At 46.3% G+C, this 16634-nt stretch overlaps 1 protein-coding gene across 25 annotated transcripts in view; it reads left to right on the top strand.

The window, feature by feature from the left end:
• NRXN2 (neurexin 2) overlaps positions 1-16634 on the top strand; it is a 336628-nt gene that overhangs the window by 294475 nt on the left and 25519 nt on the right. For 16 of the 25 annotated variants that reach the window (XM_087913733.1, XM_087913744.1, XM_087913729.1 and 13 more), the window contains one exon: positions 388-477. The exons of the other annotated variants lie outside the window; for them this stretch is intronic. In XM_087913733.1, coding sequence (XP_087769859.1) covers positions 388-477 — 90 coding nt within the window. The remainder of the gene's footprint in view (positions 1-387; positions 478-16634) is intronic. 25 annotated transcript variants of the gene reach the window in all.

Genomic DNA, 16634 nt, shown 5'->3' with positions numbered 1-16634 from the left:
TCCTAACCCTTAAACTAAACCGTATAACTAGTGTTTTATTCATTGTGGCTAAACTCGCTAAACCCACCCCAAACAAATCCCCCTTTCCCCCCCATCCCCACCCCTCCCCACAAAAAAAGAATTAATGGAAACTTAACCGCTAATTTTTGATCCAACGCTTAAACTGCTGTTTGGAGTATAGTCTGACCTCTCTAAATTTGCTAACCTCTGAACTTTGACCTTCCAGATGGCGTGTATATGTCTCCTTTTTTATCTCTCTCTTTCTCTTTCTCTATTCTTCTTAATTTTTATTTTTTTAATTTCTTTTAACTTTTTTTTTGGTGCTGTTCTTTTTTTTTCTCTTCTTCCTCTTAACCGTCTACAAATCTCTCTCTAAACTTTTTGAAGGGAACACTGATAATGAGCGGCTGGCGATTGCTAGACAAAGAATACCGTATCGGCTCGGTCGAGTAGTAGATGAATGGCTACTCGACAAAGGTAATTAACAATAATTAATTCCGGTTAACTCACAAGCAAGTTTTAAAACAAAAAGGTTTTAAAGGTGCAGCCCTCCTCCCTTAGCTTCCACGCCCCTTTCGCCTTCCTTCCTCCTTGCTTGCAGAAAGAGAGAGAGATGGCACGGCCAGTTAAGCAGAGACAAATTTGGAGAGCTTGAGAAGAGGTATTAGCCACGATTTTGGTTTAGTTTCCAATGGTCAAATCGTGGCAACTGGACCAAAGCAAAGAAAGTTTGGTCCACTTGCCACGGTTCAACCTTTAGACACCTTTGGCCTGGAGGATTTGAGTCTTCGTTGATGGATCGGATCGGTTGACTCCCTGAATTGGACGGCACTCCTTGTGCAAAGGGGGAAATCTGATGGGCAGGGAGTGTCAGGGTTCCAACGGACGCCCTAATTAATTCATAAGCCTCCAGCCACCTTTCAAAAGAAACCCAATTATTTATTAGGAACAACATGTCGGCACTTTTCCCCAAATGCAGTAGGCTCTGCCCTACGTAATTTACTGCCCGCCTATGACCCTATTTCCCCCCTTCCTCTCAGTGTGTGTCATAAATCACATTCTCCAACGAAGCACTTTCCCGGGCTGTAGAAAACACACCTCTCCAGCTGGGCCTGGTAACCTGGGACACAATCTGGAGTAAGGTATGCATGGAACGTGCTTCTGGTCATAGCAACCAAACCGCTGCATCAGATCTCTCCCCCGCCCCTTCTTATGGCAACTCGAGAGCAAGCCAGGAATGCTTTACGAGTTGACAGGGAGCAGATTTGGGGATGGGGGCGGGGGGCAGACATCTTTTGCCATGTCCACTAGTAGCACCGACACCACGGGCATGTGAGACCTTGTGCCGTCATGCATGAAACACAAAGACATGGGAGGAACGGAGCAGCCATTTATAGGCTGGGCAGATTTTTGGAAAAGGCATTTCGTCTTGAAGAGGTTTTGCCACAAAGCTTCTCTTGCAGAGCAGTAACACACACACACACACACACACACACACACACACAAAACACACACACACACACACACACACGAAATAGGTCCCAAGAGCCAGCCATTTTGGATCAGAAGGGCAAGAGAAGCCACTGGATAATCATGTGTTAGGATTTGCTTTGGCTTAGAACAGCCTGCTTTAAGATGGGTGGACTTCAACTCCCCGAATTTCCCAGCCAGCCTGTTTTAGGATGGGTGGATGTCAACCCCAGAATTCCCCAGCCAGCATACTGCTGAGGAATTCTGGGAATTGAAGTCCACTCATCTTAAACTTACTGAGGCTGAGGATCACAGAGCATCCTTCTCCAGCGTGGAAGCTCTTCTAGAGAATGTGGACTTCCCAGAATTCTCTACATGGTCACGCCAGCTGGGGCTTTTAAGAAGTTGAAATTCACACTTCTGGAGGGCATCCAGGTAGAAATAGAACAGAACAGAACAGAACAGCACAGCATAGAGAACAGGAATGAAATTAGGAATAGGAATAGAAGAACAGAATAGAATATAGAAAATAATTATAGAATAGAATAACAGCAATAGCCCTTAGTTTTATATGCCGCTTCACAGTGCTTTCCATCCCCCTCTAAGCAGTTTCCAGAGCCAGCCCCTTGGCCCCAACAATCTGGGTCCTCATTTTACCCACCTCGGAAGGACAGAAGGCTGAGTCAACCTTGACTTGAAACTCAGTGAGGTTCCTTCTTCTCGTGCCTTCCTCTCTCACCCTTCCTGAGCTCACAAGATGGGGTTGCTTTTAATCTGGATGGATTTTTTTCCCCCTCTTGTGATTTTGGCTACCTGCAGTGAGGAGTTTACCCTTGGAGTGACTGTCTCTCCTTCCGTGTCAACCACCTGCCCAACCTGTGGACACAGAACCGATACAAACTCAACCGCTCCAAACTTGATTGCAGAAAGTAGGACTTCAGCCACAGAGTGGCCAATGCCTGGAATAGACCACCTGACTCTGTGGTCACCTCCTCTAACCCCTCCCCCACTCCTTCACCCTCGAACTAACCTCTATTGACCTCACTCCCCTTCTTAAGAGGTCTGTAAGGGGTGCGCATAAGTGCACCACCGTGCTGTCCTATTGTCCCCAATTATTCGTACCTATTTCCTGTATTCTTACTCATGTTTATACTTACACCTATTACCCTGTGATTGACAAAATAAACATCCAAATATCCAAACACCTTCAAAACATCATACGGGCAGCTGAGCAGGAAAAAGACGAAAGAGGGATAAAAGGACTTGCTAGCAGGTCAGGAAGGTGTGGGATGAAGCAGGGATCCATCTTAGAAGTGATCCCTAGATTTATTTTTTCCCACCGAGAAGTCAACATCAGAAGTCTTCTTCCGAGTGACCATCATCCTCTTCCTCTCTGCCTCTAAGCTTTGAGGCTTAACAAACCTCTCTGTTTCTTAACAATTTCTTGGACGATGCATCTAACCCATTGGGGACGAGAGCTGCACCTTTCAACACTTTTAAACTCAGCGGGGAAGGAATGAGCAAACAAAACAAAACAAAACAAAACCAAAGAACAGAAAGATCATTTCTAAATTCTAACTTAACCATCTAATCACACTTTTAACATGCTTTTTAACTCAAATCAAAGTACTAAACCGCTTTTTTAACCGCTAAATTCCAAAAGGGCTTTAATAATCATCAGCAGGTGATTATTCTAAAGGGAGGGCAGCGGGGAGAAAGGGACCTTTTAAATGTATGTATATATATATAATGTCGATGCCTTGATGGTTTAAACAGGCTGTAGTTACCAAACCAAATCAAACCTGTAAAAATATAATTAAAGGGACTTCTAAAGCATCCGAGTAACCAAAAACAAAAAAAAATACCAAAACCAAAACCACAAACAAACGAGAGAAGGGAAAAAAAAGGAAGAAAAAGCAGCAGAAATCCAGAGGGATGTGAAAAGGGGAGGGGGGTATTTATAAAGGTTGGGGAAGGGGTGTGGGAAAGGAAGGGAAATGCAGAGGGTAAATGTATGCGAGTAACTTTATTGTTATCAAAACAGCAATTTCTTCCATGCATTCTTGTTCTTTCCGTCACAAGGAGGGGGGATAAAGGAGGGGGCTATGTTTTAGGGGTGCAGAGGTAGCAGATGATGCCCCAGCAGGGCAAAAGGGGCACACTTTTTTGAGCGGGGGGGTGTCTGTCCTTTCCCCAATCCCTTTTCACGTCCCTCTCCCTGTGAAAATTAAGCTTATTTGGGCAGCTTTCCAGGAAGGTGACAAGGCAGGGAAGGGAACTGATTTTTGCCCCCAAGGCTTCTGTTCCACCTGTAAATTGTGCACACAACACCCCAAAATGGGGAAAGTTTTTTTTTTTAATTGGCCATCGTCTCCTGCTAAAATCTTGGGGAGAGATTTTTCGGTTTTCATGGCATCAGATGTTTAAAGTTTCCCAGCTCAAATGTGTGAGAATTTGCACCATTGATCACAGTCGGGGGGGGGGGGGGATTGCAGGACAGGAAAAATGGCGGGGGGGGGGCTTAACAATATTATCCCCGATGGGCAAGGTGGTCAGACAGCAAGTGCTAAAGTTTTGTAGAATTTGCAGACAGAAGGACCGACTTTCTGCCGATAAATGGGACCCAGATTTCCCATGTACTGCTGCAAGCTGCCTCTAAAATTTTAGAAGTCATAGAAAGAGAGTTGGAAGGGACCTTGGAGGTCTTCTAGTCCAACCCCCATGTTCAAGAAGGAGACCCTATGCCATTTCAGACAAAGGGCTGTCCAGTCTCTTCTTAAAAACCTCCAGTGATGGAGCAGCCCCCACAACTTCTGGTGGCCAGCAGTTCCACTGGTTAATTGTTCTCACCGTCAGGAAATTTCTCCTGAATTCCAGGTTGCTTCTCTCCTTGATTAGTTTCCATCCGTTGCTTCTGGGGCTTTGGGGAATATGTGGATAACCCATCAAATATTGGAAGGCTGCTGCCACCACAATGCCATCTCTCCCCGCATACCTATCCACCTGGGGTTTCCACTGTCATCAGAAACGCTCTGTGGTCCTGAGGATGTCCCAGAAGGGGGTTGGCCTCCTGCCTCTTGGGAAGAACAAGCTTTGTAGGAAAGTTATCTGCAGGACTCAGTTCCGAGATCCAGTAAATAAAACCCAGCAGCCTTTGTGGCTTCAGTGCTGAGCCTTGGATGACTTGGGAAGCAGCCCCTGCAGATAGGTTGGTTTCCAACGGCCATAATCCCCAGCCAGTTGGGACCGTTGGACTCAGCAAGGCAAGATGAAAGACTCGTAGGCTGGATTCCCACACTGAGTTCCGTTGCTTTATACTGTATACTGACTAACCACCACTGCCGGCTTTCACACAACACACGTGAAGCAACACTTTCTTATGAATCGGTGCAACCCAGATCCAGCTGGGAATGAAGGCTTGGTGGAGGGCAGACCAGCCAAGAGCTGGCAAATTTCTCCCCTCTGTAATTGATGACAAGCATCCTGAGCTCAAATGGGTTCAGAGAAGCTGTGCCTTTCCAAACTCAACATCTCCTCCAGACCCCTGGCCTTCGCTCGATCCCCTGGCATGTTCTGAGTCCTCCTAATATTTGCCCACTAGGAATAAGGACAAGACCTTCCTTCTTTCCTGCCTTTGCAGCAAAGCCCCTGTGGTTTTTCCTACTAAAGAAGGGAAGGGAAGGGAAGGGAAGGGAGGGAGGGAGGGAGGGACAGCGAAGGAAGGAAGGAAGACAGGAAAGAAAAGAAGGAAGGAGGGAGGGAGGAAAGGAAGGATTGTAGAGGAAATGAAATAGGAAGAAAAGGAGGGAGGAAAGAGGAAGAAAGGAAGATAGGAAAGTAAACAGGAAGACAGAGAGGGAGGGACGGGAAAGGAAAGGAAGGAAGGAAGGAAGGATGAGATTGGACAACTGGACTATTGTGGGTTAAAACAGCTGAGATTTAAAATTTGAAAAATGTATCTTCCACTTATGAGATTTACTAGAACTTGGTGTTGTACTCCAAGGTGCTGGATTGGAATTGGGAGGCCTGAATTCCAGTCTTGCCTTTGGTCAGTCCTTCTCTCAGCCCCGGCATGAAGGGACCCAGGGCAACCCAACCCCAAAGCTTCCGTCAAGGGGCCATGTAGTCAGTCGCCAAGAGAGGAGAGGCAAACCTAGGATTGTTTGTCATCACCCAGTGTAGGAAACAGGCTCACTTTGTTAAATGCACTGAGCCAGCCCAGCCAGGATGGCCGCGGCACCTCTGAATGGCTTCAAGAGACCCTGGGAGTGGTTGTTGGTTTTTGGTTTTTGCAAATTCCTAGCTGAGCACAGGCTAAGAGTGCCTCTTGTTCACAATTCCTCTCTTCACTCAGCGGCTACTGGACAAAAAGAACCGGGAATCCCAGTCAATTATTTTTCTTCGAATCTCAGGACACCAGGACAGGACTGCTGCTGAATTGATCTGATGTGTCAAATATATATATATATATATATATATGGAAGAAGCAAACAATGCCTGTATTAGTGTCTGTGAGAAAATGGATGGAAAGGAAGTGAAAAACGCTGCGAGGCTTATTAAAAGGCTGCAGGCACAGACAGTGTTACAAGAGAAGCATCCAGATGTAGACTGGGCTTGTGGACGGAGGGGTTGTGCGCAGTCTAAGGCATGTGAAGGCAACATCTGCGTTTGAGGACTGGAAAAATTCTTGTTGCTCCCATACGAAGGAGCCGAGGACAAGAATCATTTCCCCAAACTCTAGAACCGGGGATCTTCAAATTCAACAGCTTTAAGACTTGCGGACTTCAACTCCCAGAATTCCTCCTCCTCCTCCAGTCACGTTAGCTCAGGAATTCCGGGAGTTGAAGGCCGCAAGTCTTAAGCTTGCCAAGGTTGAAGACCCTTGTGGTAGATGATTAACAGATAGCTGTAGATATTGATTAGAGACAGATGATCGATAGGATAGATAGATAGGATAGATAGATGATAGACAGATATAAGATAGACAGATACAGATAGAGCTATAGATGTTATAAGTTAGAGACATATAGGTATATGTTGTGGCTCCGGGCTTGGATTCAGCTCCTGTGACTGATATGAGTTCAAGTGAAGAGGTCATGGCAGAAAAATATGAGCCGGCCTGGCTTACTGATTGGACTGATAACCAGGATGAGGAGATGGACGTGACAAAGGACGACAGACCTGATGTATTAGAATTGTCAGGACCTTTGACCTCCTCTGGTTCCTTATCTGATCAACAGCCGGGAATGGCTGACAGGGAAGTTTTGAGAGAGTCTTCTAGTGGAGATGAGAACTTGGAAAATTTGTGGTTAAATGTAAAAAATAGAAGACGGTTGAAAAGGCAAAATCAGCTGGAGCTAATGAGAAGAGCGAGTCAGTAAATTAGCACGTTGCCTCAATGAGTATAAAAGGACACAGCTGGGCTGGTACATTTTGCCAGGAACAAAGTGACTATTTGAGTGAGGACGTTACAGCAAGGAGCTCTGAGACTGGAGATTTATTGCCAGGACTGGTTTGCCGGACAGAGTAAAGATTTATGCTGTGGTTTCTGCCAGCCGTTATCTTGTAAGACTTCTTTCCGTTTGATTTAATTGTGAAACGGCTGCTTTCTGTTTTGTTCATTTGAATTTTGAAGGGGAGTCATAACAGGTATAGATAGATGGTTAACAGATATATTGATTAGAGAGATGATAGACAGATACATAGATAGATATAGATAGATCAGGGGGTCTTCAAACTCGACAGTTTGAACTTTAAGTCTTGTGGACTTCAACTTCCAGAATTCCTCCTCCTCCAGTCATGTTAGCTCAGGAATTCCGGGAGTTGAAGTTTGCAAGTCTTAAACTTGCCAAGTTTGAAGACCTTTGCTCTAGACTTTCTGAAGGACAGGTAGTCTATACATACGACCACAATTGAGCCCAAAATTGATGTTGCTAAGCAAGACATTTCTTAAGTGAGCTTTGCCCCATTTTACAGCTTTTCTGGCCACTGTTGTTAAGTGAATTGCTGTGGTTGTTAACTTAGTTACACGGTTGTTAAGTGAATCTGAACTGAATTTGCTTGCCAGGAGGTCACAAAAGGGGATCTCAGGACCCCGGGACATTGCAACCGTCATAAATATGAGTCAACGGCCAAGCACCTGAATTTTGATCGCGTGACCGAGAGGAGGCTGCAAGATCGTAAGGGTGAAAATGGACCTTCTTGTCAGTGCCGTTGTAACTTTGAATGGTCACTAAATGAACTGTTGTAAATTGAGGACTAGCTGTATTATGAGATTATGAGGGGCTTGTCCCAAAAAAGAGGTGGGGGGGTTGTCCACCTATTCTCCAAAGCACCAGAAGGCAGGACAAGAAGCCACGGATGGAAACTCATCAAGGAGAGATCCAACCTAGAGTGAAGGAGAAAATTAACCAGTGGAACAACTTGCCACCAGAAGTTGGGGGTTCTCCACCACTACAGAATTTTAAGGATTTGTCTAAAAATGGTCTAGGGCTGTGATGGCGAACCTACTGTATGGCGCGTGTTCCACAGGTGGCCCCAACTCAGCTCCACCATGCGTGCGTGCGCGCCTCCCACCAGCCAGCCAGTCTTCGCGTCTCTGCCACACATCCGTGGTGTGCTATGCACATGCACAGAGACACAGGTGCATGTATGGGAGACATGCATGCATACACGGGATGCATGTCTGAGGGATGCATGCACATTGCATTTGGGGGATGCATGCGCTTTGGACACTGAGTGCCCAAAGGGTTAGCCATCACTGGTATAGGGTCTCCTGCAGGGGTGGGATTCTACCGGTTAGCACCTATTCTCTAGAACCGGATGTTAACATTCTAAGCAGTTCAGAGAACCAGTTGTTAGAAGAACTTACTGGGCTAATCCTGTAAGGAAGGCAGGAAGGAAACATTCTGGGGTTGCTTACAGAAACTGCCTCTCCGTTAACCCTTATTACGTTCTTGGCGGGACTAGACTTCCTGTCTCTGGAACTTCTCTGGAGTTTTTTTCCCTCCTTTGCTGGTACTTTGCTTGTGTGGAGTGACCATTCCAAGTTACAATGGCACTGAAAAAAGTGACTTATGACCATTTTTCACACTTATGACTGTTGCAGCATCCCCACAATCATGAGAGGCCAGGCGAGGAGATGCGTGCCTCGATGTGAGTGATGTTGAGTTGGCCACGCCCAGCCAATAACATGACCCCCCCAAGCCACGCCCAATACCTAAGCCATGCCCACCACCTAAGCCATGCCCACATAACTGGTTGTTAAAAATTTGAATTCCACCCCTGAATAAGGGCTGGACTAGAAGACCTCCAAGGACCAACCCAGCTCTCTTATTCTGAGATAGGAAACTGAATAAAATTTGGGGACTGCAGTAAGGCTTAATCCCTGGCAGGAGGTGTAAGGTGAGTCGTGTGAATGGGGGAACGTCATCTTATCTAGTGACAGGTTTGACTTATGGGCTGCCGAATGGGGAAACGGAGGGGCAGGTTGGTGCCGAGCATGTTAAGAGCGGGATGTGATGGGAATAAAACAGGAGTTGAGTCAAAGCAGCGCAGCAAAGGAGGAGGAGGAGGAGGAGGAGGTGAGTCCTACGTCCCTGGGGTTGGTTAATGGCTTCACGGAGAGGTGAGCAGGGAAGGCTTTTTGTGATGTCAGGTTGTGCGGTTGGCGAGGCAAATGTTACACACACACCACCACTCATTGTGCAACCCAGCTGACTCTCCCTGCAAGTTTGATCCAGCAGCCTGGACCTGACAATGAATGCAGCAAGGATAAAGAAAGCGAAGTTAGATGGGGGGGGGGGAAAATGGCAGGTTCTTCATAAATGGCAAGAAAACCAGAACACGTAAATGGGTTGTGCAGGCCTTAGTAACAGCTAGTCCTCGACTTATGGCCACCATTGAACCTAACATTTCTGTCGCTCAGTGAGATGTTCGCTAATGGTGTTTTGCCCCCATTTTACGACCCTTTCTTGCCACCGTTGTCAAATGAGTCACTGCAGCTCTTAAGCTGGTAACCTGGTTCTCAAGTGAATCTGGTTTCCCCATTAACTCGGCTTGTCAGAAGGTCGCAAAAGGGGATCATGTGATCCCAGGACATTGCGACCGTCATAAATAGAGTTACCAAGCATCTAAATTTGGATCACATGACCACGGACACGCTGCGGTGGACATAAGGTGAAAAATGGTTGTAAATGTGAAAAAACAGCCCCAAGATACTTTTTCCAGTGCCCTTGTACCTTGGAACGGTCACTTAATGAACCGTTGTTAAGTCAAGGACTGCCTATAAAAACAGAGCTAAGGTGGTTCTCAAGGCACGACTGCAACTGAGCCTCAGATGCTTCTGTCTGAGCAAGGCAGTTGTTAAATGAGCTGCACCTCATTTTATGACCATTTTAGCCACCGTCATTCAGCAAATCACTGCAGTTGTTAAGCAAATCAGATAACAGATAACAGATAATCAGAGTTGGAAGGGATCTTGTAAGTCATCTAGTCCAACCCCCCCACCCAAGCGGGAGACCCTACACCATCGGGCTTTCCCCGTTGACTCTGCTCGTTGGAAGCCGTCTGGGAAGGAGATCGCGTGGACACTGCAACCGTCATAAATATGAGAGTTGCCCAACAGCTTAATTTTGGCCACGGGGGATGCTGCCACGGTCATAATACTTCAGTGGCCAAGTGTGGCTAGACACACAAGGAATTTGTCTCTGGTGCAGAAGCTCTCACTGTCCATACAAACAACAAAGTCATACAGGTAGGCCTTGACTTACGACCACAATTGAGCCAAAAATTTCCGTTGTTCCCGAGAAGTTCGTTAAGCGAGCGTTGTCCCATTTTATGACCTCTCTGGCCACCGTTGTTCAGCGAATTGCGGCCGTTGTGAAGTTACTCACATGGTTGTTAAGTGAATCTGGCTCCCCCATTGATTTTGCTTGTCAGAAGGTCGCAAAAGGGGGTCACATGACCCCCTGGGACACAGCAACCGTTACAAAGGTCGTAAGTGTGAAAAAACGGCGCTAAGTCCCCTTTTTTTCTGATGCCATTGTAACTTTGAACGGTCGCTAAATGAATCATAAGCTGAGGATTACAAGTTGACAAAGTTGCAGAACAATTGCAGAAAGTTGTAGTATATAGTTTGGTATAAATTCGTTTTAGCTCTCTTTCTTTCCCTGTGATGTACCGTGTTGTGAGTTCAGATTCTGGGCATTTTGCACAACACAATTATTAGAATAGCACAGTAGGGGTGTGCAGGGGTGGGATTCCAATTTTTTAACAACCGGTTCTGTGGGCATGGCTTATGTGGTGGGCGTGGCTTGGTGGTCATGTGGTCATGTCACTTTTTCCAGTGCCATTGCAACTTTGAATGGTCACAACACACAAGCAAAGTGCCAGCAAAGGAGGGGAAAATAACTCCAGAGAAGTTCCAGAGACAGGAAGTCTAGTCCTGCCAAGAATGTAATAAGGGTTAACAGAGAGGCAGTTTCTGTAAGCAACACCAGAATGTTTCCTTCCTGCCTTCCTTACAGGATTAGCCCAGTAATTTCTTCTAACAACCGGTTCTCCAAACTGCTTAGAATGTTAACAACCGGTTCTAGCAAATAGGTGCGAACTGGTAGACTCCCACCCCTGGGTGTGTGTGTGTGTGTGTGCTTATATCCTGCTTTGTCTCAGAAAGCTGCAGGTGGCACAATACAGGCAGTCTTCATTGAATGACTGTTCACTTAGTGGCTGTTCAAAGTTGTGATGGGACCCCCAAAATGTATCTACAACATGGTATCAGATGGGGGTGGGATTCAAAAATCCCAGCAACCGGTTCGCTGCCCAGTGGCTGGATGGGTGTGGTCATGATGGGCGGGGCCTACCGGAACGTCCTGTTTCCGGCTTCTGGTGGGCCTCCAGAGCCCGGGGGAGGCTGTTTTCACCCTTCCAGGGGTTCAGGGGCCTCTCCCGGGCCTCTGAGAGGGCAAAAACGGCCTCCCCCGGCAGTGGTGAGATTCTAATATTTCACTACCAGTTCTGTGGGCATGGCTTGGTGGGTGTAACATGGCATGGTGAGCGTGGCTTGGTGGGCGTGGCAGGGAAAAGATACTGCAAAATCCCCATTCCCTCCCCACCCCACTAACCTACTTTCCAGCTCTGTTCTCCTGTGCAGGGCAACCAAAGGAGACCCAGCCAATCAGCTGGGACTCAATGGGAGGCAGAGAAGAGACGGGGTGGGCGGGGCCAGTCAGACTACTCAACATTTCCACTACCGGTTCTATAGAACTGGTCCAAACCGACTGAACACCACCTCTGTCCCGCAGCCTTTGGAGGCCCCCCGGAAGCCAGAAGCAGACCCGTTTCTGGACTTCCAGAAGGCCCATTTTCCACCCTCCCAGATCCTCTGCGTGGACCCTGCACTTAACCTCCATCGAAAATGGGCCATGTGGAGACTCCAGGGGGGGCGGGAGGGGGCAGGAGGGGCGGGGCCGGCCACTCAGTTGAAATAACCGTTCAGCGAACCGGCTGTAACTGGTTTACCCAAACTGGTCCGAACTGGTAGAATCCCACCCCTGGTATCAGAGTTCTGACCGCTGTGCACACCTATACACACACAGACGTAGCTACACTCACTCTCTCTCTCACACACACACACACACACACACACACACACACACGATTACATTTTGTGTGTTTGGCAGCAGCCACTCATGTTTCCCACAGTTGCGTGGCTGTAATTTTTGTCAAAAGCCAGTTGGACAAAATCCAGAAATGCTTCTAAGATCAGGTTACCGTCGTGGGATGCCCTGTTTAACGACCGCCAGAACTTAGGACCGTAACTCCACATAGGTAGTCCTCAACTTACAACGGTTCATTTAGGGACCGTTCCAAGTTACAAACGGCACTGGAAAAAGATGACTCGTGATCGTTTTCCACACTTACGACCTTTGTAGCATCTCCATGCTGACATATCAAAAATTTAGGCATGTGGCAACTGACCCATAGTTATGACGGTGTGGCAGTGTCCTGGGGTCATGTTATCCCCATTTGCAACCTTCTGACAAGCAAAGAATAGCTAACACCCAAGAAGATGGACCCAGATGGATCTTGGCAGACTAGGACACTGGGCCCTGTCTAACAAAATGAAATTCAATGGAGAGAAAAGTAAAGTCCTACACTGAGGCAAGAAAAACCCAAAGGACACGTATAGACTGGGTGAAACCAGGCTCAATAGCAGTAACTGGGAGAGGGATCTTGGAGTCTTAGTGGACAACCAGCTAAATAGGAGCCAGCTGTGTGCAGCAGCAGCCAAAAAAGCCAATGCAATCCTAAACTGCATTAACAGAGGGATACAATTGAGATCAAGGGAGGTACTAACACCATTCTATAAAGCCTTAGTAAAGGCCACACCTAGAGTACTGCATCCAGTTTTGGTCACCACACTATAAAAAAGAGGTTGAGACTCTAGAAAAAGTGCCGAGAAGAGCAACTAGGATGATGAGGGGTCTCTGGAGGCTCAAACATACGATGAACGGTTGCAGGAACTGGGCCTGGCTAGTCTAGGGAAGAGAAGGACCAGGGGAGGCAGGAGAGCAACCTTCCAATATTTGAGGGGCTGCCCCAGAGAGGAGGAGGGGGTCAGGCTATTCTCCAGGGCACCCAAAGGAGGAATAATGGATGGAAACTGATCCAGGAGAGATTCAACCTGGAAATAAGGAGGAATTTCCTGACAAGGAGAACAGTCAACCCCTGGAACAGAAGTTGCCTTCAGAAGTGGTGGGAGCGTCATCACTTGAGACTTTCAAGAAGAGACTGGACTGCCATCTGTCAGAAATGGTGTAGAGTCTCCCGCTTGGGCAGGGGGTTGGACTAGATGACCTACAAGGTCCCTTCCAACTCTGATTATCTGTTATTATTATTATCTGTTATTATAAAGTCAATGGGGGAGCCAGATTCACTTCACAACTGTGTGACTACTGTAACAATTACAGCGATTCACTTGAACAGCTGCGGCCAGAAAGGTTGTAAACTGGGGCAAAATTCATTTGACAGATGTCTCACTTAGCAGTAGAAATTTTGCACCAAATAGTGGTCGTAAGTCGAGGATGCCCCGTGCTTTATGATTTGACCTTGTTACACAAACCCAGACTCTAAATTAATCTGGTGATCAAGTCTGCACATTCCTCACATTCCATTCAGCCTCCCAAGGATTGCTGCTCTAGCGATGAGCCTCTTGCGAATGCCAGCAAGCCTGAACAATAATGTAGGTTTACATAAACCCACAATGGGACAGTCATATGAGCTACTTAGCCAGTTTTGTTCCTGAATTATTACTCACCGAGATTGCTAAATTCTCTTCGTTTGCACAGATGTTTGATTTGGCCCTAGTGTTATTTTCTCTTTCTGTCTCTCTTGTATACAGACAAGGCACACAGACACAAACACTCACACCAACGCACTTTGTTTGCAATCAGTAAAATTGCCCTCTGGCTTTACACACCTGCATTTATTTCATTGCAACATCTCAGCCTTGGTCTCTAATCGGTCCCATGCCTTGCACAGGCGTGGGATTGGCAGTTCATATATGCAACTCTGCATGCATGTGGAAAATTACACAGGGAGCCAAAATAAACACACTATCGGACAACATTAAATCAGGAGGAAAAGGGCCCGTAGGAGCCAAAACTAATTGGCACCTAAGTTCCTCTTGGCTTCTAGATGCTCACAAAGAAAGGATTTTTCAAAATGACCACCAGAGCATTAGAATTTCCTATATTATTATTATTAACACGCTCTGATGCTAAGGAGTTCTACTCCCCCTCCCCCCACCTGAAAAGAAATCTCTTCCAAATGCAAAACACAAGCAGAGGAGTTGCAGTTTCACAGCAGCACCAAGCAGCTTCAGTACAGAACAGTTGAGCTAAGCCACACCCAGGCTCCTTGCTGTCTCCTCGCTCACACAGCAAATACTCTTTCAGTTTCCAAACAGCCCTCAACTCTCTCACACACTGACAGGACACTAGCCAGATGAATTACCGCTGGATGCTGGTAGGCAGAGGCAGAATTTCCCCCCCTTATTTTCCTCCCCCAAAACTAAGCCCGACCACATAGTTTCATAGAGAAGCACGGGGATCAAGCTGGTATATACAGTATATGTGTTCTTGTTTTCCAAATCAAAGGGAGCCAAAAAGAGACTTGAGAGGGTTTTTTTAAAAAAATCTGCTTGCAAACTTCTCAAGGAGGGAGAAAAAAAAAACCCAGCAATTTTTTTTAAGGGCGGGGTTTCCATTTGCAGATTTGGGAAGTACAGATAATCCTCGACTCACAACAGTTCACTTAATGGCCGTTCAAAATCGCAGCGGCAATAAAAGAAGTGACACATGACCATTTTACCACACTTACGACTGTGGCGGCATCCCCGTGGTCACATGATCAAAATGCAGATGCCTGGCTACTGACTCCTATTTATGACGGTCGCAGTGTCCCAATGTTTTGGCGGCCTTCCAACAAGCCAAGTCAATGGGGAAGCCAGATTCATTTAACCCAGGAGTCCTCAACCTTGACAGCTTTAAGACTTGTGGACTTCAACTCCCAGAATTCTTTCTCCTCCAGTCATGTTAGCTCAGGAATTCTGGGAGTTGAAGTCCACAAGTCTTAAACTTGCCGAGTTTGAAGACCCTTGGTATAGATGATAGATAGATGATACATAGATAGATATATAGATGATAGATTGATAGACAGGTAAATAGATAGGTAGGTACAGGGAGAGAGAGAGAGAGAGAGAGAGATGATGGATAGGTGATAGAACAGGACGTCATCAAACTTGACAGCTTCAAGACTTGTGGACTTCAATCCCAGAATTCCTTCTCCTCCAGTCATGTTTGCTCAGGAATTCTGGGAGTTGAAGTCCACAAGTCTTAAAACTTGCCGAGTTTGAAGGCCCTTGATATAGGTAATTAACAGATAGCTATAGATATTGATTAGAGACAGATGATAGATAGATAGTTATAGATAGGATAGATAGATGATAGACAGATATAAGATAAACAGATACAAATAGAGCTATAGATGTTATAGAGACAGAGGATACATAGGTATAGATGATTAACAGATATATTGATTAGAAAGACAGATAGACCAAGGGTCTTCAAACTCGACAGATTTAAGACTTGTGGGCTTCAACTCCCAGAATTCCTCCTCCTCCAGCCATGTTGGCTCAGAAAGTCCACAAGTCTTAAAACTTGCCCAGTTTGAAGACCCTTGACCAAACAACTCCAGTGATTTGCTTAACAACTGTAGCAAGAAAAGTCATAAAAAGGGACGAAACTCAACCAATTTCTCCTTTGGCAACATAAATCCTGGCTCAATTGGGGCTGTAAGTTGAGGACTGCCTGTGATACTGTACTGGGGTCCCCTTTTGCGACCTTCTGGCAAGCAATGCCAACGGGGAAGCCAGATTCACTTAACAACCGGGTTACTAACTTAACAGGTGCACTGATTTGCTTAACAATTGTGGCAGGAAAAAATGGGGCAAAACTCACTTAGCGAATGCCTCATTTAGACTTGGGCTCAATCGGGTTCATAACTTGAGGACTACCTGCAATCCCTTTTCTGCATTCAGGGCCTCAGAGGTTGATCGAATGGATCCAGGATCCAACATGATCCCTGTGCAAAGCTGCATACCGGTAGAATAGAATAACTTTAGAACAACTTTTATTGTCACTTATGAATGTACCCTAATCCAGGGGTCTCCAACCTTGGCCACTTTAAGACTTGTGGACTTCAACTCCCAGAGCTTTGCTGGCTGAGGAATTCTGGGAGTTGAAGTCCACAAGTCTTAAAGGGGCCAAGGTTGGCGACCCCTGCCCTAATCGTCATACATTAAAAGGAGATTTCATTGCGTAAGGGCTTTTAAAGAGTCTCCACCTCTAATATACAGTACATAAGCATGACAGAATAAATAAATACAAAATTATGCATACACCCACCTATATTATATGACACAGACTTACTTACACAGACTCCTTTAACCTACACCCATAACTGAGCCCAAAATTCAGAAATTTGTTAGGTGAGTTTCGCCCCGTTTTACGACTTCCCTCTCCGCACATGTTAAGTGAATCGCTGCAGCTCTTAAATTAGTACGCCAGTCGTTAAGTGAATCGGGTTTCCCTCTTTGCTGG

The sequence above is a fragment of the Pseudonaja textilis genome, chromosome 16 (genome assembly GCF_049901715.1).
Source record: "Pseudonaja textilis isolate UNSWEBS1 chromosome 16, rPseTex1.2, whole genome shotgun sequence".
Classification (NCBI taxonomy): domain Eukaryota; kingdom Metazoa; phylum Chordata; class Lepidosauria; order Squamata; family Elapidae; genus Pseudonaja; species Pseudonaja textilis.
Note: the sequence above shows the minus strand (reverse complement) of the source record. Positions and strands in the feature narration are given on the sequence as shown.